Genomic DNA, 23,923 nt, shown 5'->3' on the forward strand with positions numbered 1-23,923 from the left:
ATCCCTTGTGTATTATGCACCCCTTTTTGTAACAGTACATTTCCCATAGCAGTCTTTGCAGAAGTTTATATTTTTTCTTTCACCACCCCTCCCACCAGGTGATCATTGACCAATGAGTCTCCCCCATCCATTCACCCAGTTTGCATGTTCTTCATGTTTTCATTCATTCTCCTGGAGGAGAGATCCCTGTGGCCCATTAACTCGTCATTAAGGCAGAGATGAGTAATATGCGTAGGGTATCATCCAGCTTCACCAAACTGGATTCATCCTTTGTTGTTTTTTACAACGCAGCCTGTTCCTCTGCATACCTACCAAATTACAAGGGGTGGGGTTCAATAGATATAAGGATGAGACATTCCCTTCCCCTACATGTAGGGTCATCCCTTGAATGGCCCTATCCCCTTGAAGGCAGGGTTCCTGTAGTGAAACCCAGATCATGTACCCTTTGATTCTCCACCCCCATGAGAGGCAGGCAGACTCTGGCTCATCATTCCTGCCTTCCCAGGCTAATTCTGACCTATTTATTGAACCTGGGTATTCTGGATCATAGTCAGGGATTAGTCTTTGCATGCCATGGAGCTGGTCTAGACTGTGCATGCTACCAGGTTATGCTGTATTGCAGTGATATAGATGTACTACTTTCCTTTTTTTTTTTTTTGGTGACCTCGCACGTCATGTTTACTAACGCAGTCCCCAGTACCCAAGGCCCATGCTGAGATAACCAGCTACTCTTCAAACCCCCAGATTTATTCCACTTTTTACTGGAGTCAGTCATGAATCCTAAGAGTGTCCTGTGGCCTGAGGGCTCGGCTCATATATGCTTCTCTCTAGGGTTTTTTGTTTGTTTATATGACCTGTGAGCTACCCACTCTTTATTCTCATCCCCCAGGCTCACTGATTACATCCAATGGCAATGCCCGTCTTTGAACCATGCCTCCTCTTAGGGAACATATCCTCCCACCTTGAATGGGTATGCTTATCCCTTCCCTGCCATTCTGTCAGTCAGCCAAGCTGCTACTTGAACCCTGGTCAGCTGGGCCATCATCAGGGATTTATCCCTCTTTGCCACCAGAGCAGCTTCAGTGTACTCTTATCAGTTGTTTAAGTAAGTTTCCCATCTACTGATTCATAGATTCATAGACCATGATTCATAGATTACTACTAGGCTAACTGCCCTTGTGGGCCATTTTCAGCCTAGCCAGTTACCCCAAGTGAGAATCAAACCCTGCACCTTGTGTTTGTGAGGTAAACACCTTAACCATTATGCCAACATCCCACCCCACTGGTGTTGCTTTTCTTTAGGTTAGGAAAGTTCAAGCTAGTCTCATAATGTAGTTATTACTACATGGTGGTAATTATCTTTCACAACCATTGCAATGATGAATGGGCTGAGCCACTGAAAGGTGGACATGTAGAAAGAAATCCTTGAATATTTTGTCATGGTAAACAAAGAATAAATGTTTCTTTATGAGAGTCGTTCAACAGTGCTCTTGGTTCTAATGATAGCTTTTTTTTATTGATTTCAGGAATAAATGTTTTTTTCATGTTTTATAACCATAAACATGAAAACAACTTCCACAAGATCAGAAGACTGAATCATGTCAGGTGTATACCTTTAATTACTTAAGTAAGAAAAAAAGGGTGTTGTGAAACAGTTAGTTTATTCTACATTGGAAATTGGTTTAGTTTTCAGGATACCAATCAGTGAAGATGAATGCATTTATTTTTTCCTATTTTGTAACATATTTTTCTTGCACTTATCCTCTGTACATATGCATTAAGAAAGTTACCCTTTTCTAGTCCTCCTGCACATTCAGTATCCGGATCAGTAGTCCTGTTTCAAGACAGTTTTGCCTGTATTTGTCCTCTGTTTCTGAAGTTTGTGCCCATTACTTCTTTAGGAAATTCCACCACTAGTTTTACCTTGACTTGTCATATGTCCAACTGACCTGATTCCTGGAAAACCTCGTCTTGTTTTTCTTTTACTGTCTACTTTATTCTACTGTGCTGTAACTAAAAGATAAACCCATTCATTATGTAAGCAGCAGGGCAAGCTAGGATGTTTCATTGCCCAAACCTTGTCCTTCTTCATAGCAGTAATTGTAGCCCTCACCAAGGACTGCAGTTTAATGGAATTATGTATAATCTGGAATTGACAGTCAACGTTCTGTTCTTGGATGACTGTGTTCAAAGACCATAGTTTCCAAGACATATGTCCTCCTCCATTTCATTAATTGACCTCCAAGCTGCAATTTTTAATACTGGAAACCTTTAACCAAAGCCTAGGGTTCCAACTTTATGTGTGTACTTTAACATACACATATAAGTACTTTCCTGTTATTTAACTTGACGGTTTTCGAAATTATAAAAGTTGATCTTTTAAAGTTTCAGTATTATAAACATTTGTGATTTTTATCTCGGCATTTTAAATTTGGGGATTTTAACATTTTGACCTACTGAAATATATATATATATATATATATATATATATATATATATATATATATATATATATCTATAGGTAGGTACTAGGCTATCGGACCAAGGGCCTATGTAAGCCTAGCCAGCAAGGTTCCATAGCTTACACCACCCAAGAAAGTTATTTTTCTATGCCACTGTCCATCAGAGACACAGAAGTGATCCCTGGGGTGTATTTCCTATTTCCCATCCACTCATCAAGATTTTTCTTGAAGAGTGCGAATGAAGAACTTTGCTTGACATAGATGGGTAGCTTGTTCCACAGTATGGGAAGTCTCTGGGACAGGAATCTATTCCTCCAGCGTGTCCTGTTTATTGTGGTGACAAGGTTTAGGTCCCAAGAGTGTGTAGCTTGGAGGGATTGGAATTTCTTTAGGTGTAGCATGTCCAACAGCTCTGGGTTTTACATAGCTGTATATGTTGGGCAGAGATCACCTCAGAGTAGGCGATATGCTAATTTCAGTGAAGTGAATTTTTTTTTCTTGAAAATGCTTGCTATCGAATATCAGAAATGTTAATGTTGAGAAACTCAATTTTTGTGGTGTGTGACCTTTGCTTGTATGCAGGTAAGTGGAGTTGTTAACGAATGCTAAATCTTTTGAGTATACCAAAAGTTTTGTCATTAAGGGTAAGAGAGAGAGTGTGTGTGTGTGTGTGTGTGTGTGTGTGTGTGTGTGTGTGTGTGTGTGTGTGTGTGTGAGTGTTTGGAGGTTAGGGTTAGAGTAAGGGCAAGGTAAGGGGTTAGATTTAATGTTGTCCATATAGGGTTGGGGTTTATATATATATATATATGTGTATATATATATATATATATATATATATATATATATTTATATGTAATGTGTGAATGTGTGCCTGCTTTGTGTAATAGTAGAGCTAAGGAAAGTATTTTTTACAGCGTACTGGGTACTGTGTAAAGTTAGGGCTAGGGGAAGCAACTGAGTTAAGGTTACCACACGAGTAAGCGACCATGTGTATGCTTCACTGCATGTGGTTAAAGTACTATTATGTCATATTTTTTTGTTTTATGTTTGTATTGTGGTCCATTCATTGGTAAGATGGTTTACTTGATATTTTTTCCCATATTATCCACGTTTAATTTTGGAAATGCATGAAAACATTATTTTTTTAAATTTGTGTAAAGTTTTTGTGCTGCTTCGAGTTTGTACTGTTAAAGGTGACCAACCAATTGCAAGGGCTTGAGCACTCTCAGGTATTAAGTAATTCTGAATGCGAGTAATACTATATACATTTTTCTTTGAAGAAGCATGTTTCAGGCTTTGAGGCCTCTGCCTGTTATATTTAAGACATCAGTTGTATAATTTGCTATACATAATGTCATTTGAAAATACATAGAGTTAGTATACAGTTTCTGAGTATTTTGTTTGTTTTATTTGTCTACCTAGAATTGAAAATTTGCAGTTCAAGAATCAGGGTGTTTATATCTGCCGTGCAACCAACAAACATGGACAAGTCCAGGACCGTGCCACCCTCACCATTCAAGGTAAGCCTTTGTTATATTCTTTGCACTGAGGGGTATCTGGTCACACACAAAATATGTGCACATCATTATTGTTATTTTAGTACAGTTCACAGCTCTGCCATCAAGTTGGGGTTTTGCATATCTCAGTGAGTGTGATATGGGTCACAGAATCTGATACTCAAAATCCGATAGAAGAATCTAGCAGCAGGTCTTGTAAGACCAATATGGTTCCAGCTCAGTTTTGCATTTTGTAGTAGCAGATTTTCAAACGTGCTCCATTGCATTTACAAATCAGCTTTTAAAAGTTTGCTCTTCAACAAGTTTAATGACACATGCTATGTTACTTGTATTCTGATAATTAACATATATGAAGTTTGCATAAATTCAGAAGTTGTAAGCAAGTGAACTGTTTTCAGTTTTTCTGTGAGAATGCTGTAAAATCCCAATTCTCGTTCGCCATTATTTGTTTCATAGGTTCATAGGAAATTATTAGGCTAATGGCTTAAGAGCCCTTACATATCATCAATATAACCTTATTTTAACTGATATATAGCTCCTAGGGGCAAGAGGATGGCATGGGTTTGTGCCTGTGCCTTTGTCCATAAGGGACATAGGCACTACCCCAGGTGTAAATTTGCCATTCCCCATCCATCATACCTCTCGGTCTCTTAGAGCAAGAAATCTGAACAAAGGCCCAAAAATAAGGACAATTTTTAAATATTGCTTTTAGAAAGTTGAGTGCCTTGTAGGTCAGGCATAGGTCACCCCTTAATAGACATTAGGAGACAGAGTAAAGGGATAGGGCTTTTAGTTTATCAGCATAGGACATATTGTTTACACCTTGTATTTTCTTTGTGAGGAACCTCTGAGGTCACTCCAGCTGCTGTACATGCCTAGTCAAGTGTAGTGGATATAAAAAGTGTACACACCCCTATTAAAATGCCAGGTTTTTGTGATATAAAAAAAATGAGGCCACAGTAAATCATTTCAGAACTTTTCCCACCTTTAATGTGACCTATATCCTGTACAATTCAACTAAAAAACAAACAAATCTGTTAGGGGGGAAACTATAAAAAATAAAAAAACATACAATATGCTGGTTGCAGAAGTGTGCGCGCCATTAAACTAATACTTTGTTGAAACACGTTTTTATTTAATTACAGCATTTAGTCTTCTTGGGTACACACCTGCCATCAATTAAAGAGACACTGATTAACCCCAAATAAAGTTCAGCTATCCTAGTAGGATTTTCCTGTCATTTACTCAGTTGCCTGCTACACCAAAAGCCATGGTTCGCAGAGAGCTTACAAAGCATCAAAGGGATCTCATTCTTGAAAGGTATCAGTCTGGAGAAGGGTACAAAAAATTTCCACAGCATTAGATATACTATGGAACACAGTGAAGACAGTCATCAAAAAGTGGAGTAAATATGGGACAACAGTGACATTGCAAAGAAGTGGACGTCCCTCCAATCTGATAAAAAGACAAGATGAAAGCTGGTCAGGGAGGCTGCCAAGAGACCTACAGCAACACTGAACGAGTTGCAGGAATTTCTGGCAAGTACTGGTTGTTTACTACATGTAACAACAATCTCTCGTATTCTCCATATGTCTAGACTGTGGAGTAGGGTTGCAAGATGGAAGCCTTTTCTTACACAGAAAAACATCCAGGCCTGACTAAAATTTGCAAAACAATGCATCAGGTCTCAAACTCCACACAGAAGGCACCCCAGCCGAGAATCGAACCGGAGAACCTCTTGTTGTGAGGCGACAATGTTAACCGCTGAACCACTGTGACATTTAGTCAAGGTGGAGGGAATTATGAACAGTTCCAAATACCAGTCACTTTTGGCCCAAAACCTTCAGGCATCTGCTAGAAAGCTGAAGATGAAGAGCAATTTCAGCTTTCAGCATGAAAATGACCCCAAGCATATACATTCAAATCAACAAAAGAAGAGTTTCAACAGAAGAAAATTAAAGTTTTGGAATGGCCCAGCCAGAGCCCAGACCTAATTACAATAGAAAATCTGTGGGGTGACCTGAAGAGGGCTGTGCACAAGAGATGCCCTCGCAATCTGACAGATTTAGAGTGCTTTGCAAGGCAGAGTGGGCAAATATTGCCAAGTCAGGATGTGCCATGCTGATAGACTCCTACCCAAGAAGACTGAATGCTGTAATTAAATTAAAAGGTGCTTCAACAAAGTATTAGTTTAAGAGTGTACACACTTATGCAACCAAAGTATTGTACATTTTTTATTCTTTATATTTTTTCCCCTAACAGATGTTTGTTTTTCAATTGAATTGTACAGTTTATAGGTCACATTAAAGGTGGGAAAAGTTTAGAAATTATTTATTGTGGTCTAATTTTTTTATATCACAAAAACCTGACATTTTAAAAGGGGTGTGTACACTTTTTATATCCACTGTAGTCGTAATACTCATGTATGAACCTATGAGATGATCAACAGCCCTGCTTGCTTCACTAAGGCAGGCCTGCACCTTTTGTTTCACTGAAAATAAGTACTTGTCAAAACATTTAGTGATACAGTCTTTTTTAGGTAAAGTCTGCTTTCTAGACATTCTAGTATAATAAAAAGGCTTGCAGTAAATTCCAGTCTGTACTGCAGATTGCTGTGGCTAGAATCAGAAGCCTCACCATTAAACTGTCAGATCTTGAAGTTCTCCTGCAGCTTGAACACATCCATTTCTGTATTTTAATACTAACTGTTTCATTGTAAATACAGCACTTATTACACATTCGCATCTGCTAGAAAGTATGGAAGAGTATCAGTGTTAGCCAGAGACCCACCTGACTCTAGACAGAAGAAAATGTCACTCCAGCATGGCACCCCTTCAGGCCTTTTTGGTATGCAACAAATTAGAAAGACAAACCACTTAGGAATACACAGAAGAAAGCTGACTTAGTGGCCACCCATTAGTTAAAAACTCTTCATTTATAGCTGACTAATTAAGAGATGGTCATTTAACACTTTCTCAAAAGGCAACTAATATTAACTATGCAGGCTTATAATTTTGGCTTTCAGGACCACTACCAGATCTGCAGTGTTTGAAGAGTAATAGAACATGTGTAGCTAGAGGAATTTTGGGGGAAATAACTGTAAACAGAGCTTTTTGGATAGGTAATACTGGGGTATGGAAAACTGGTACCGATTTGTGCTGTGGCAGTTAAGTTAAGGGGCGTACGCATTAAATGAGGAAACCAGAGAGTGCTCTTTGTGTAAAGCCGAAAAAAGAGGGAGGGAGAGAGAGAGAGAGAGAGAGAGAGAGAGAAAGGCATTTTCTATAGAGTTGGTACAAGGTATGAAAGAAGACAGTATCCTTTCTGTACTTGTAGCAAAAAGATGATGGCTTTCCTGCTTATTTATTTTATACCGCATTGAGAAGTGACAGATCGTATTTAATGTATCCTCCTCACCTGTGGATTTGGACCCGTAAATTGTTCTGAAGTAGGTTAAAGCTATGTCCTCTTACCAAGTGCATTCTGGAGAATGTCATTGTGTGAATTCACCTGCAATAAATTACATTCAAAAATAACTTTTATTAATTTATAGTTTCATTACTGCTCAGAGCATTGGTAAACTGTATTTTTTGGCTATTTCATTTATGTTAACATAATTTTTTGTGAAGATTATTGAAGATTTTTGTGGTATTGAATGGGCCAGTTGCAAGCTACAAAATATTTGTTATCAAAGTACATAATTTGGCCTAGTTTAGTATTGATTATAACTGGACAGTTGTTTTATTTTACATTCTGCAAGTATAGCACTTTCCCACTTCCATGTTACATAAATTGTTCCAGCTCTGCTTCCCCATTAATATTGTTTCTGTGGTATTGTGCCTCTCCAAATGATATAATTTTGTCATCATGAAGGACTCTGAACTTTTTGGGCTACAATTAAATTATGATAAGAATATGAGGGAGCAAATATCTGTTTTGTAACTTTTCTCATCTGATCTGTAGAGAAGCCAAAAATGACTATCAACTTTCCCAGTTGTTCATACATGCTATGCATACCTGTCTGAAGTTAGAATATCGAGGGACGTTACCAGAGCAAGAATGTTGCTTTTCACATTCAGCTTTCAAAAAGACTATATAGAAATGTAGCTGCAGTATTTTGTAACTGTTATAAAATATCTGATGTAAGTAAGTCCTTTCATTGAATTTTTCCACAGCTCTGCCCAAGGTGGTGATAAACGTAAGAACTTACATTCAGAATGTCATGGTGGGTAGTTCTGTTGAGTTTGAGTGCTTGGGAATTGGAGATCCAAAGCCAACGGTCAGTTGGAGCAAGGCAGATGGCCAGATGTCTCCTGATGTTGTTATTCAGAATGGAGTGCTGAAGATCGACCAGGTCAAGAAGTCTGATGCAGGGTACTATCGCTGTACTGCCATTAATGACGTTGGTACCGTCAAGTCTCAGGTTATCCTCAATGTGTTAAGTAAGTCGAATAACAGTTCTTAATTTGGCTTTTGCTTCATTTCTGTTAACGAGTAGAGACAGCTCATAACTAGCAGCAGATGGTTTAAAACACATTCTTGCTAGCCTCTGCAGAGACTAATGTACATTATTCTACATTTGTGTAATACACATTAATTTTACAAACATTTCGGAAACCAGAAATAGAATTTACTTTTTCTTAATCGTCACCTGACTTTCAGAAATATACCAGGTTAACTTTCCCAGAATGACATGTTTAAACTGCACTCTGAAATGTTTGTACCTTTTTCTAGTTGATTATGTGTAGGAAAACTGAATGATTAGCAGCCATTTGTTTGAGTAGTGTAATTTTAAAATTGGCTTGCTAAAACAAAAGATGTGTAAAACAGCTGTGCCCCCCCCCCCCCATACACACCCTTTTTTTCTTTGTATAAAGGTAATTGCTAGGGTTTCTTGGAGAAAACAAAGTATTTGCAGTTCCCTGAGTTTTTTGATCTCAGAGTTAGAGTTGAAAAGTAGAAGAAAGTGTGGAAATGCATCTTTCAACTTTCTCTATTTTTTAGGAACACCCTCTGATGTTTCTCAAAGTTTTGTTCCATTCCTCCTAAAATTGGATAGCATTTTGAGAATTTGTAAGATAACAGTGCCAACATTTAAATTGTGTTCCTAATTGGGACCTTTTTCTTAGTTATTTTTTACTTTGTTCCAAATTCTGTTGGTAAACGTTGAGAACTGTTCTAGAGGGTGTAGAGGGTCTTGCCACCTAGAAAAATATTGAACAATTTTTGCAATGGATTGGTTTCTTTTCTTATTACAAGTCTGTGATTTTGCTGTTTGGTGAGACTTTCAGGATTCTGCATTTCAATCACATGTCATTGTCACATAATTTAAATCCCTTTACAGCAATATATTTTTCCATTTTCTCTTCTGAAGTTATTTTTTAATAAGCTACACAGAGTAATTCTAAAATCTTTGTGGTTGAAGGTCATCATCTTGGCATGAATTAAAACAGCAGAATATTCTTAATAGTGCATTTTGCGTGTGCATTACAATTTTATTTTGTTTGGTTATTTTGAATAAAGGACAGTTAACACGGCTAAATGTACCAGTTCAAGTCAGCATTCAGCATCTCAGCCATAGTTTTATTTAGCCTCCTATTATTTTGGTCACACAGACACAAGTACTCTGATTTCATTAGAAATTTATGTGAAGGTAATTCCGCAGCTGGAGCTGCCCCTGTTTTGTAACTTCTCATTAAAAGACATTGCCATGATGCCTACTATCATTCTGCGTAATTGTAACCATAATACCCATATAAAACACTGTTGTAAGCATTTTATCCTTTCACATTTTTTGGTTTTCTGGCCTGTGTAAGAAAACTCTCCTGGAATTTTATATACAGCTTTATTTAACTATTTTTTTTTACACAGTACCTCTTCTAACCATCAAACCTCCCTCCTGGCACACCCGGTTGTCCCATTTGTTCTCTTAGGATGAGAACTTAAATTACAAGTTTACAGTTTTGTCTGGCAGGTGGTGCAAAGGTTGATGTTGCAAGCTGTAGTTGCTGTGTTACATGGTTTGATTCCCTCTACCCACCTTTGCCTACTGTGTCACCTTAAGCAAGTCACTTAACCAGACATTGCTTCTGAGTCACCCCTGAAAAGGATCTGTGTGTCCAGTATGCCTACCTGGTTAACAAATAGAATTATTTGTTTGTTTATTATTACTTCTCTCATCCACAAGGGGTTATAGTTGAGGTTCCAAGAATAGTGCCATCATCCTAAAGGGGACCAGGATTCTTCCTAGCCCTAACACCCTCCTGCAGCATTTTAATACAACTATTCATCACACGGGGTAGGCAGTGAGGAGTGGCTTGAGGGTGTACACATCCCTGGGCATCATATAGTGGTCAGTCAGCTACTCCTGCCCCTCTCAGCCCTGAGTGCCAGCCTCCCCCAGAGTTCAGCAGGGAACTCTTCCCATATACTACCTCCTCTCCATGATACAAACACCTGAGCAGGTAAAGTTGCCAAAATCAGATGAACCAGCAGTCACCCATTGCAGTGTCCAGTGGTTTTTGTATTTGTCTACTTCAAATGGCTGCCTGGCCAAATAACTTACACTTAACATATACAGGAGGCAGAGAGGCTTGGTCGTTAAGGTTTCTGCCTCATAAGTTGAGATTCTGGGGTTCAGTCATGATTTCTGGTCACTTTCTGCATTGAGATTTTTTATGTTCATCTTTTATCTGGGTTGTTTCCTCCTACATTTCAAAAATGTGATATACATTTGATTTGCTTTATGTGTGTAAATGTGTGTGTGTAATTGAGGTTGTAGCCTGCAGTGAATCAGTTTAATTAAATAAATTCACATGAATACATGAATGCTGATGTTCTGGGATGTGACATTAATATAAAGTAATGCATGGTACTTAACTATTTATTATTTTAGCTTATAAGCCACAAATTAATATAGCATAAAACAACCTATTTCTTCCCAATACCAGATAACTGGGGTCGGATTCTTAACTACTGAACAGGTAACCTTATGTAGTTTTAGTATGTTGAAAAAAGGTGCTTACCTTTTGCTGGCTGCAGGGAAGCTTACCTGGCCTTTTTTCTTGACTTTTCTTCATCTTCATCATAGCTGGTTCAAAGGCATACCACATTTAAGGCACTTCTTCTCACTATTTCAAGTCTATAAAGAACAGAGATAAGGGGAAATTATAGCCATCTCTGAAGTATTCCATACTTTTCCTGAGGGGCCTTTTTGCAGTTAAAATTACCTATTCATAGATTCATAGGTACATACTAGGCTATCTGCCCTAGGGCATTTATAAGAATAGCCAGAGTGTGTTTGGCTTTCGCCACCCATTTTAAAATTTTATTTATTTATTTATTTATTTTACATTTGTTGACTGGGCTAGTCTGGCTGGATACATGTCCATTTTCAGCAGAGGCCCGAGGAGAAAAGCTCCACTATATACTAGTAAATAATAATAATAAAAATAAACTAAAAATAGCACAATAAGATAGAAATTATAAGCATGTAGAGAACTATTCCCAAGAAGCATAGTAACAGTGCAAAAGTAATTTAGCAAAACTATAACATAGAGTGAGGATTTCTATTTCAAAATTTTTGCAAGAGTAGGAATAGTACAATTAAAGAAGAAATAAAGCAGTAAGTCACACAAGACTCTATTCAAATTTTTACAGTATTAACAATTTTGATAAACATAATAATAAACAAAATAATTTTGCTATGCCCTTTTTTGAGGTTAGTATACTGTGCCTCTGTCTAACAGTGACACAGAAGTGATACCCGGGGTAAACCTACGATCTCCCATCCACTCATCAAGATTCCTCTTGAAGAGAGTCAATGAGGGACTCTGCCTAACCTGGACTGGGATTTTATTCCAGAGTGAAGGGAGCCTCTGGGTTATGAATCTGTCCCTCCAGCATGTCCTATTTATTTCAGTGCTGAGGTTCAAGTTTCTCAAGCGCATAGCTCGATGAGATTTGGATTTTCTGAGGTGCAGCATGTCCATTAATTCCGGGTTGGACATGGCTTTATACGTCAGGCACAGATCGCCTCTGAGCAGGCGGTATGCCACTGAGTAGAGCTGGAGTTTCTTTAACCGGGCAGCATATGGCATCTGTTTGAGCCCTTTGATCCTCTTGGTGAGGTACTTTTGGGGTCTTTCCAGTTGCTGCAGGTGTCTAGTAAGGTACATCCCAAAAGGGGCATTGTACTCAATTATGGGCCTGATGAGGGATGAGTAAAGAGGCACGATGACCTCCCTTGATCTAGATGTGAATCCCTTCATGATTAGGTGGGCTATATAAAATGTTTTTCTAACCACTTTGGCCACGTGGTTGTCAAATGAGAGATTGCTATCAACTTGGGTCCCCAGGTCCCTAATTACTTCTTCTGTACTTAATGGATTACCACCTATGTGGTAATTTGTGGGCACTTTGTTTTTGCCAAAGGGGATGACTATACACTTTTTGGCGTTTAGCTTGAGGCCATGGCTCTGGCACCAGTTGTTTGTTTCTATGTGGCCCTTTTGGAGGATGCTTGTGTCGGCTGGAGTGTCGATTATGGCGCCCAGTTTGCAGTCATCTGCAAACTTGGTCAGCCACAGTCCTTCCGTGTTGGCCTGTACCTCCGAGAAATATATACCGAACAAGAGAGGTCCCAGGACTGAGCTTTGTGGGACGCCAGTTGTAACTGGTTTGGAGTCTGACATGGCTCCAGCAATTCTAACCATGTGGGTTCTGTCCTTGAGCCAGTTTGCAACCCATCTAGTGACATAGGGGTTTATATTTAAGCTGGTGAGCTTATCTATAATGCCCGAGTGGGGTATTGTATCGAAGGCTTTTGCGAATTCCAGGTAGGCTGTGTGGACCACCTTCCCCTCGTCAATGGCCTTAGTGACTGTTTCAAAGAAATCTACCAGGCTTAAGAGGCAGGATCTGCCCTTAACAAAGCCAAACTGGGTAGGATCCAGTGTCTGTAGGTCCCCAATATCTTTATTTATGAAGTCCATGATGATCCTTTCCATAGCTTTGCAGACCAAGCTAGTCAGGCTTATGGGGCGATAGTTTCCAGGATCCGTTGAGGCACCACCTTTGTGGAGAGGGACCACTGTTGCTGTATGCCACTCTTTGGGTACATATCCTGTAGTAAGGCTGAGATTGAAAAGTAGTTTTATGTTTGGGTTTAGCTCTTCTTGGAGTTCATGTAGGATGCAGCCTGGGACACCGTCTGGTCCCATTGATGCTGTGTTTTTTGCTTTGGAGAGGGCAGCTCTTACCTGAGCATCTGAGATGACAGGGGGGCAGCACTCTGCTGGGATAGATATTTGCCCTTTTGGTGGGGGGTGCGAGTTTGCGCTGAACCTGTCAGCTAGGATGTTGGCAATGTCTGTGGGTTCGGTGTATTTTTTGTCATTTTGGACTAATTCTGAGCATATCTGGGAATTCCCAGGTTCCTAACATAACTAAAGAAAGCCTTGTGATTATCCTTAGTGTCCTGTGCAATTTTTCTCTCAAAGCTGGCCTTAGACGATTTTATGAGTGCCCGTAGTTTTTTGCTAATACTGATCAGAGATGCCTTCCCTTTTTGGGATTTTGCTCTATCATGTAGTAGCTTCCTCCTTCTATTGTATAGTTTGTTTATGGCTGGGGTCCACCAGACAGGACGTCTGCTTTTGGAGGATTGGGACTTGGTTTTATTTGGGATTGCATGATCCATGCATTCCTGAAGGTGTTCATAGAATGCGTTTATAAAGGATTCTGTGGTCTGGGCCGTATTTTCCACAGGTCCGGGGGCTTTGAAGGATTCCACCTCGGTTTTGAGGAGTGTGAAATTTGCATTAGAGAAGTTTTTCACTGTGGTTTTCAGGGCAGGGGGTGGAATCGGGATGTGAATATCCAGTGAGATTAGTTTATGGTCTGATCTTACCAATGAGGGATACACTTCTGGTCTGGAGCATAGAGTCCCCATGTTAGTGATGATCAGGTCCAGTATGTTTTCCCCTCTTGTGGGAGTGGTAACAAGTTGTTCCATAGCATTTGAGTTTATAAATTCTAGGAACCTTTGGGCTAGGGTGTTGGAGCTAGAGTAATGCTCCCACTCTATGTTTGGGTAGTTGAAGTCGCCCAATATAATGGTGTTTGGTGAGACCTTCATATTTTCCAGTTTTCTCAGGAAGGGCGAGTGGGGTTCCTGGGTTTGGGAGGGTGGTCTGTAGCAGGCTATAAACTGGATGGCAGTTTTACCCACTGTTAGTTGCACATGGATAGTCTCTGATGCTTCGTGCTGTGCCACCAACCTGGAGGTGTGGGTATCTTTGACAAATATTGATACTCCCCCTCCTTTTGTGGTTCGGTCCAAGTTTTGGGGCCGAAAAGCATGGTATGAGGTATAACCTGGTAGTGCTGGGGTGCTCTCGGGAGTCTTGAACCAGGTTTCTGTTACTGCACAGATATCGATGTTCTCCATGCTAAGGAGAGTTTTGAGTGCGTGCATCTTGAGGTTTAGACTTCTGGCGTTGAGTAGCATTACTCTTAGTTTCTTATCCCTAGTGATACCTGTGGAGGTGGGTTTGTCTTTTGAGCCTTGCCTAAAAAAGGCACTATGGGGGTAGCAAGAGCCTTTGCCAATATCCGGAAGCCCAGGGGTTACAGGTGCAAGCCGTCCCTAGCGAAGCATCGTGGCTTGTCGAGTATGTCATCCCAGGCTGACAGGCATTGGATCCCCTTTGAATGACACCAATACTTAAGCCAATTGTTGAAATTGATCATCTTGTCTTCATATTGTGGCATAATTCTTGGTGAGGGTAAGATGCTACTCAAGGTCAGGGTCATACCGGCCTGGGCTACATGCTCAGAGAGCTCCTCTATGTCTCTTTTCATATAGTCCAGGGAGGTACATCTCAGGTCATTCACACCAGCATGGACAATGACTGAGTCATATTTGTACTTGCCTTGGAGTGACCTGAGTGCTTGTGTTATGTGGCGGATCCTAGCGCCCGACAGGCAGTTCATACTCCAGGTTAACATTTGAACTTGGAGTCATCTCCCCTCCAAGAGGGCCTTGGTCTATATTGGACATAAAATTTGTCACAATAAAATCTATTTCATGATACCTTTATTTCAACATGCAAGATGTTGAACTACAGGTTCTCTGATCTAACCAAACTTGTCTCTTTTTTGCAAGGATGAGATTACAGTCTGTAGAAAGTCAAAATTCCTACCTAGGGTGGTCTTAGATGTTATCCCAAAATTACACATTCTTTTATTGATTTACTTTCTAGACAATTTCAGTTGAAAAGAAGTACCCCTTAACACAGCTGATGACAAGAATCCATGTTTCTGCATAAGGCAAAGCAGCTGTTTGGTCATTTACTAAGCCAGGAAAATCAGCCTTGTCATGGTACAGACTCAGCATTATCTCTTATTGTGGTGCTGTGTCTGCATTACCTTTTATTACTCTGCAGACTCTGTATTACTTTTGGTCATAGTGCAGACCCTACATTACGTTTTATCACACTGCAGACCTTATTTTACTTTTTATCATGGTGCTGACCCTGCATTAATTTTATTGTGGTGTAGACCCTCATTACTTTTTCTCCTGGTGCAGACTACATTATGTTTTGTCATGGTGCGGACTCCGATTTACATTTTATTGTGGTGCAGACTTACAGACTCTGCATTTATTTTTATCACAGTGCAGACTGTATTACTTTTTATTATTATCTTTTATTCTTATTTTATTTGTTTGTTGTTGACCAGGTTAGTCCAACTAAGCTAGTAGCCTCTTTTCAGGGGAGACCTGAGCGGAAATTTGGCCAAAGCATGGAAGAACTTCTCCATTTCTTTTCGATAGGTGTTGTGGGAGCTACCACCAAATCAAGTAGATGGAGCCTCGGTTTAACATCTTATTTGAAGAATAGCACACTCAGGAGTGCACCACCTCCCTTATGCTGTACTGCAGTGTCAGCACTTGATTTACCTGGTGTGGGAATAGAACCCACAGTCTTTTCAACAACTATGAATGTGTTACATATTGCACCACTGACACTGTTACATTATTATATCAAATTATGGTGTAGACTTGCTTGCTCTGCACTACTTTTTATCACAGTGCAGACTTGTAGACTCTTGTGTTACTTTTTATCAAGGTGAGGCCTTGCAGACTCTGCATTCCTTCTTGTCCTTTTTATCACAGTACACACTCTACATTACTTTTTATCATGATGCAAACTTTGCATTCCTTTTTACACATTGCAGACTCTATATTTCTTTTTTCACAGTGCAGACTCTGTATTACTTTTTTATCACAGTACATTCTCTGCATTACCTTTTGTCACAGTTCAGACTCTATTATTTTTTATCATGTCCCAGACTTGCAGACTCTGCATTCTTTTTTATCATGGTGTGGACCCTGCACTACTTTTTATCATGGTGCAGACTCTGCATTGTGTTTTACCACAGTGTGCAAACTCTGCATTACTTTTTATCACTGTCTGGACTCTGTATTACTTTTTATCACTTTGCAGACTTGCAAACGCTGCATTCCTTTTTTTGTCATGATGTAGACCCTGCACTACTTTTTATCATGGTGTAGGATGTTCTTCATGTTTCACTGTTGCAGTCATTACATTTGGGTTATCTGCTTGCAGTAGCCCTCAGACGCCCTGATTAACAAAGTCTTGGGTCCTGCATCTGATGCTGTCCCTTCTTCCATGATGTCAGGTTGTCAGGGGTATAAAACATGCAGAGGACACCATTACATCAGTCTTTCTTGCCATGCGTTGCCCGAAGCAGAAGTAGTTCGCAAGTGCCGGTCGTCCAACTCCTGAAATTTTCTTTTCGAGTTTCAGAACCAAAGTTTTCAACTAAAGCTAAGTACCCCGTTGGGGAAACTTTTTCTTGCTCCTTACCGATGTCAGTAAAAGTTAATAATTGCATTACTTGTGGAAAGCAAATACCTCAGAAAAAGTTTTATTAGCACTGCATTCCTTGCCTAGGCCCTGACCACAACGTACCTTGCTGTCGGTTTTGTGCTTTATTTAATCAGCGCACTATCCGTCGTCGGTATATATTTGCTTCTAAATATTTCAGTTCTCGGTTTAATTATCCAGAAATGTCGTCGGTTAGCCGTCCGACTACCGGGATTCTGAAAAAATGCAAAGATAAAGACACAGACAGGCCGCCGAGGTCCATAGCTGCCGACGACGCTTCTCCTAAGCCAGTTGACAGTTCACCGGTACTCAGTGGGGTGCTTTCGCAGCCCCTGATACCTGATACTTCTGACTCGTGGGCCTCTACTGAGACCCATTCAGAGTCCGGTATGCCTCGAGATGCTTCAACTGTGGAACCTGCTGATGTCTCCACCTTGGATGGGTCCGGAGCCGCTGTGCAGGCACCAGCTTCTGAGGGTGTATTCAGGCCTATGGACTTGCATATTAAACCAATGCCTCCTTCTTCATTTAGGCCAAAATCTCGAACCATGCCTAAGAAACCAACGCCCAGGCCGCATGCTCAGGCCTCTATGCTTAAAAAACAAATGACAAGAATGGCTGAAGATCTTATAACTCTAATCAGAGGAAGCCAACATCCCCCTTGTAAGAGACCTAGGACTGAAGTTGTTTATGAATCTTCTGAACAGGATTCTGATTTTTCTGATTCTTCTGATGATCTGGATTTGACCTTTTCTACTTATGAGGATTCTGATGCAGAGGACTCTATTCCCTCTGCTTCCCCTCCAGAGGATTTTTCTTTTGGTGAAACCTTGCATACTCTAAGGGAGCATTTCTACTGGGAAAACCAGGATTTTTCTGATTCAAAAAAGAGGCTTAGGGATTTCTTACTCCTGCCTCAGCATAGGCCTTTTGCTATACCTCCTGTACTAGACATTGTTGATGCCTTTTCAGAATCTGGTTTGGCCCCTGATTATTTGCCTCCTGCTCTCAGAAAACCTGATAGATATTACAGGGTTCCTGATTCTCACAAGTTCCTTTTTAAAAATCCTGTTGCGGATCCAGAGACTATTTCACAGGGACCCAAAGGCATTAAGGCTTCTACTGCTAAAAATCCTACCCTCTCTGATAGAGACTCCAGGGTGCTGGATAGATGGGGTAAGAAAGTTTACTCTTCTGCAGCCTTGGCCATTAGGGCTTTAAACTGCCAGTTTCGTATGTTAAAGTATCAACAACATGTTATTGGATTGCTTAAAATTATGTTAATTCCTGACTGCACTGAAAGTAAAGAATTACAGGATTTAATGCATTCTGCTGAACAGGTTAGAAAACATACTTTGCAATGTGAATTTGATTCGTTAGAGGCCTCTTGCAGGGCTGCTGTTACTGGGTCTGTGCTCAGAAGGCATGTTTGGCATAATGAGCAATCTTTGCCTGATCATGTTAAAGCCAAAGTGTTGGATGCTCCCTTAAATCAGGAACGCCTGTTTGGCAACAAGGCTGAGGAAGTTCTTAAAAAGATGGAAGATAAAGTTAAATCTATGCAGACTGTTAAAGATTTCTTACAAGTTCAGCCTCCTAGATTTAGTAGGCACTGGCCCTCTAAATATTGGTCCTTTCCAGTCCCCTCCAGGTCTTCTCAATCCAAACCCAGATACAACAGAAACCCCAGGTTTCAGTCCCAAGGGACACACAAGACTAGACAGTGGGGGGTTCCCACACCCAAACCTGGGAGCAGTAAGACTCCCCCGATGGAAAACCGTCTCAATGACTTGCTTTTAAAACTTCCAAGCACTTCCCAACTGAATGCTCCTTTAGGCGGAAAGATTGGTCTGCAGGCCAGAAACTGGGAACTCATTACCCAGGACAAATGGGTTTTAAATGTAGTGTCCCAAGGATACAGATTTCATTTCACACGTTACCAACACCAAGCGGGTAGCCAGATCTACCCCAAATCAGTGGGCAGAGGCCCAAAATCAGGTACTCTCTCTCTTAAACATGGGGGCTATTCATTTGGTACCAGAAGAGGAAAAGGGACAAGGTTTCTATTCAAGACTTTTCCTGGTACCCAGAAAAGGCAATACATGGCATCCTGTCCTGGCCCTTTCTATCCTAAACACCTTTCTGGTGATTCCAAAATTCATAATGCTGACTCTTCACCAGCTGCTTCCTATGCTAGGCAAGGATGCATGGTTGGCAACACTAGACTTAAAAGAAGCATACCTGCACATCCCTATCAGGGAGTCTTGCAGAAGATACCTACGTTTCAAAGCAGGCTACATGCACTATCAGTTCTCTGCACTGCCCTTTGGCTTATCTACTGCACCCAGGGTATTCACAAAGTGCCTAGCTCCAGTCATTGCATTTTACAGGCAAAGAAATATTCAAATATACCCATACCTGGATGATTGTCTAATTCAGGCAGAAAGCAAGGACATTCTTTTCAGTCATCTGGCTTTTGTTCAAAGGGTACTGACTTGCCTGGGGTTCACCATAAACGAAAATAAATCCCACCTGGTACCCTGTCAACAAATTATATTCCTGGGAGCAAGCTTGAATACAACTTCCCAGATGGCTTTCCTCATGCCAGAGAAATGGATACATTTGACAACTTACTTCAAACAAGTGGCCACAAAAACCCAGCTATCTGCAAGGCAAATACTGCAAGCCTTGGGGTTCATGGCCTCCTGCATTCTTCTAATTCCATTTGCAAGGGTGCATATGAGGAAACTACAATGGTATCTCAAAAGCCTATGGTGTCAACATTCACAGGCTCTAGAAGCAAGGATTCCTGTCATACCTTGCCTATGCCTAGAGTTCCTTTGGTGAGCAGAGGCCTGCCACCAAAACAGGGAACTACCATTCACATTACCCCCTGCCGCACAAATCTTAACAACAGACGTATGCATGGGGGGTTCACCTGGCAGGGAAGTGCATTCAGGGCAAATGGAACCCAAGTCAAATGCACCTGCACATAAATCAAAAGGAAATGTTAGCTGTACAGAATGCTCTGACAGCCTTCAAGGACCACATTCTTCCAGGACAACTAATGGTAAAGATGGACAACACCACTGTCATGTGGTACATAAACAAGCAGGGGGGTACACATTTTTACCCCCTCTGCAGACTAGCCATGGCATTGTGGAACACAGCCTTGAGCTACCAAGTGAATCTACAAGCTCACATCCTGCCAGGAAAACTAAATACACTGGCAGATGGACTAAGTAGAAACTTCATGGACCCACACGAGTGGAAACTGGAACCAAGGATTTTCAACATGTTGACAAGCAAATGGGGAAGCCCAGATATAGACCTGTTTGCCTCTCCCCAGAACCATCAACTGGACAAATTTTGCACAAGGATTCCCCACAAGCTAGCTTGGAAAGTGGATGCTCTATCCTTCAGCTGGAAAAACCTATCAGTTTATGCCTTTCCTCCTCTGCCTCTGCTCTCCAAGGTGCTACTAAAGATCAAACAGGACAAGCCAAGGATGATATTGATTGCACCAGACTGGCCTCGCCAACACTGGTATCCACTCTTGCGCAGTGTGTCACGTTTGGCTCTATGGCACCTGCCTCAGACTCCTTCCCTGTTGTCTCAGCAGGAGAACCAGATTCTGCACCCTCAACTGCAAACCCTAAACCTAGCAGCCTGGCTAATTACCTAATCTCTCCTTTACCATCCCTCAGTAAATCAGAGATGGATATCATTTTAGAAGCAAGGAGGCCTAGTACTTGAAAATCTTATGCTGCAAAATGGAAAAGATTCTGTGCTTGGAACCAATCTCAAGGAATGAACGCAGCAGTGCCCAGTTTACCTCAGATTCTACAATACTTGACTGAGATGCTTCATAAGGGCTTGTCTTTTTCCTCCATCAAAATTCATGCCTCAGTCATTTCAGCTCATTATAGCACAGAGCCTCCCCTCTTCTCTCACCCACTGCTCAAACAGTTCCTCAGAGGGGCCAAAAATTTAAGTCCACCCAGGAGAGCTCCAACTCCAGCCTGGGATCTTAACTTTGTCTTGGAGAAACTCACTCTTCCTCCTTTCAAGCCTGCTGCTACAGCAGATTTAAAAATTTCTTTCCTGGAAAAACAGCTTTCTTTTTGGCAATCACTTCTGCAAGAAGGGTATCTGAATTATAGTCCCTTATGGCAGTGGAACCTTTCATCATCTTTCATGCAGACAGGGTGTCCCTCAGAACCAATCCCTCCTTCATGCCCAAGGTGGTATCCAGTGTGGCTCTTAATCAGTCCATTCATTTGCCTACCTTCTTTCCTAACCCACAGAACAAAGGGGAATGGATACTGCACTCTTTAGATGTGCAGACAGCTTAGATTCTACTTGAACAGGACTAAACCTCAAAGGAAATCTGAACAACTACTGGTGGCATTAGCTGCAGGGACAGAGGGGAAAGCTATTTCAAAACAAACCATTTCAAAATGGATAGGCCACTGCATTCATTTCTGCTATAAGCACCATGGAAAACCTATCCCACAGGGCATCAGACCTCATTCAACCAGGGCTGCATCTACCTCTACAGCCTTTCTCAGGGGCATCCCTACTAGGGGCATCCTAGAAGCTGCTACCTGGAGTTCTGTACATACTTTCACCAAGCATTATCAGTTGCCAATTTTCTCTAAATCCAGGGCTGGTTTTGCCACTGCAGTCTTGCAGGGCCTTATAGCTGGTCCTAATTCTATTTAAATTCCTCCTCCCCATCCTTAGCTTTGGGAATCTACCCAAATGTAATGACTGCAACAGTGAAACACGAAGTTAGTACAGTTGTATACACTTACCATAAATGTAGATGCTCGAGTGTATTCACTGTTGCAGTCCTGGTTACCCTCCCTCCAGACCCCTTTTCTTCCTTTGGCTATACCTCTACTCTCACTTACTATGCTCTAAAAGCTTTTTGGTGTATTTGCTTTTCTGTTGGAGGTATATCCTTGTATTTATAGATTTAATTGCTTCCCATTAGGGGGCACCTGACATCTGGGGCAAGAAAAACTGATGTAGTGGCATTGGCTGCATGTTTTGTACCCCTGACGACCTGACGTCATGGAAGAAGGGACAGCAACCAATGCAGGACCCAAGACTTTGTTAATCAGGCTGACTGAGGGCTACCTGCAAGCAGATAACCCAAATGTGATGACTGAAACAATGAATACACTCGAATATCTACATTTATGGTAAGTGTACACAACTGTACTTTCTGCATTCCTTTTAATAATAGTGAAGACTGCATGCCTTTTTATCATAATGCAAACTTTGCAGTCCTTTTTATCATGGTGCAGACTCTATATTGCTTTTTTCACAGGGCAGACTATGTACTACTTTTTATCATGTCCCAGCAGCAAAATTGGTTTTGCAAGAACCAGGGGCAATTGTGCTTTCTTTTTTTCTATATGATATACATATATATATATATATATATATATATATATATATATATATATATATATATATGTGTGTGTGTGTGTGTATATACACACACACACACACACATATATATATATATATATATATATATATATATATATATATATATATATATATATACATACAGACACATAGTGAATATAAAACGTTTACACACCCCTGTTAAAATGCCATGTTTTTGTGATATAAAAAAATTAGACCACAGTAAATCATTTCAAAACCTTTCCCATCTTTAATGTGACCTATAACCTATACAATTCAATTAAAAAACAAACAAATCTGTTAGGGAAAAAAATATAAAAAAAATAAAAAAAATGTATAATATGTTGGTTGCATAAGTGTGCACTCCCTTAAATTAATACTTTGTTGTATGTACACATCCTTAAACTAATACTTTGTTGAAGCACTTTTTGATTTAATTACAGCATTCAGTCTTCTTGGATAGGAGTCTATCATCATGGCACATCTTGACTTGGCAATATTTGCCCACTCTTCCTTGCAAAGTGCTCCAAATCTGTCAGATTGTGAGGGCATATCTTGTGCACAGCCCTCTTCAGGTCACCTCACAAATTTTCTATAGGATTTAGGTTTGTGATCTGACTGGACCATTCCAAAACTTTAATTTTCTTCTGCTGAAGCCATTCTTTTGTTGATTTTGATGTATGCTTTGGTTCATTGTCGTGTTGAAAGATGAAATTCCTCTTCATCTTCATCTTTCTAGCAGACGCCTGAAGGTTGTGGGCCAAAAGTGACTGGTATTTGGAACTGTTCATAATTCCCTCCACCTTGACTATAGCCCCAGTTCCAGTTGAAGAAAAGCAACCCCCAAAGCATGATACTGCCACCACCATGCTTCACCGTGGGGATGGTGTTCTTTTGGTGATGTGTTATTTTTGTGCCAAACGTACCTTTTGGAATTGTGGCCAAAAAGTTCAACCTTGGTCTCATCAGACCATAACATATTTTCCCACATGCATATGGGAGACTTGATGTATTGTTTTGCAAATTTTAGCTAGGCCTGGATGTTTTTCTGTATAAGAAAAAGCTTCTGTCTTGCAACCCTACCCCATAGTCCAGATATATGGAGAATATTGGAGATTGTTGTTACATTTAGTACACAACCAGTACTTGCCAGATATTCCTGCAGCTCCTTCAGTGTTGCTGTAGATTTCTTGGCAGCCTCCCTGTCCAGTTTTCGTCTTGTCTTTTCGTCAATTTTGGAGGGATGTTCAGTTCTTTGCAATGTCACTGTTGTCCCATATTTTCTCCACTTTTTGATGACTGTCTTCACTGTGTTCCATGGTATATCCAATGCTGTGGAATGTTTTTTGTACCTTTCTTCTGACTGATACCTTTCAACAATGATATCCCTTTGATGCTTTGTAAGCTGTCTGTGAACCATGGCTTTTGCTGTAGCAGGCAACTGAGTAAATGTCAGGAAAATCCTACTAGGACAGCTGAACTTTATTTGGGATTAATCAGAGTCTCTTTGATGGCAGGTGTGTAAGACTGAATGCTGTAGTTAAATCAAAAGATGCTTCAACAAAGTGTTAGTTTAAGGGTGTGCACA

At 40.5% G+C, this 23,923-nt stretch overlaps 1 protein-coding gene across 11 annotated transcripts in view; it reads left to right on the plus strand.

Annotated features, from left to right (window-relative positions):
• HSPG2 (heparan sulfate proteoglycan 2) overlaps positions 1-23,923 on the plus strand; it is a 2,126,006-nt gene that overhangs the window by 1,785,363 nt on the left and 316,720 nt on the right. For all 11 annotated transcript variants that reach the window (XM_044063227.1, XM_044063230.1, XM_044063231.1 and 8 more), the window contains 2 exons: positions 3,885-3,982; positions 8,155-8,421. In XM_044063227.1, coding sequence (XP_043919162.1) covers positions 3,885-3,982; positions 8,155-8,421 — 365 coding nt within the window. The remainder of the gene's footprint in view (positions 1-3,884; positions 3,983-8,154; positions 8,422-23,923) is intronic.

The sequence above is a fragment of the Protopterus annectens genome, chromosome 2.part1, assembly GCF_019279795.1.
Source record: "Protopterus annectens isolate FY-2018-M chromosome 2.part1, PAN1.0, whole genome shotgun sequence".
Taxonomy (NCBI): Eukaryota; Metazoa; Chordata; order Ceratodontiformes; family Protopteridae; genus Protopterus; species Protopterus annectens.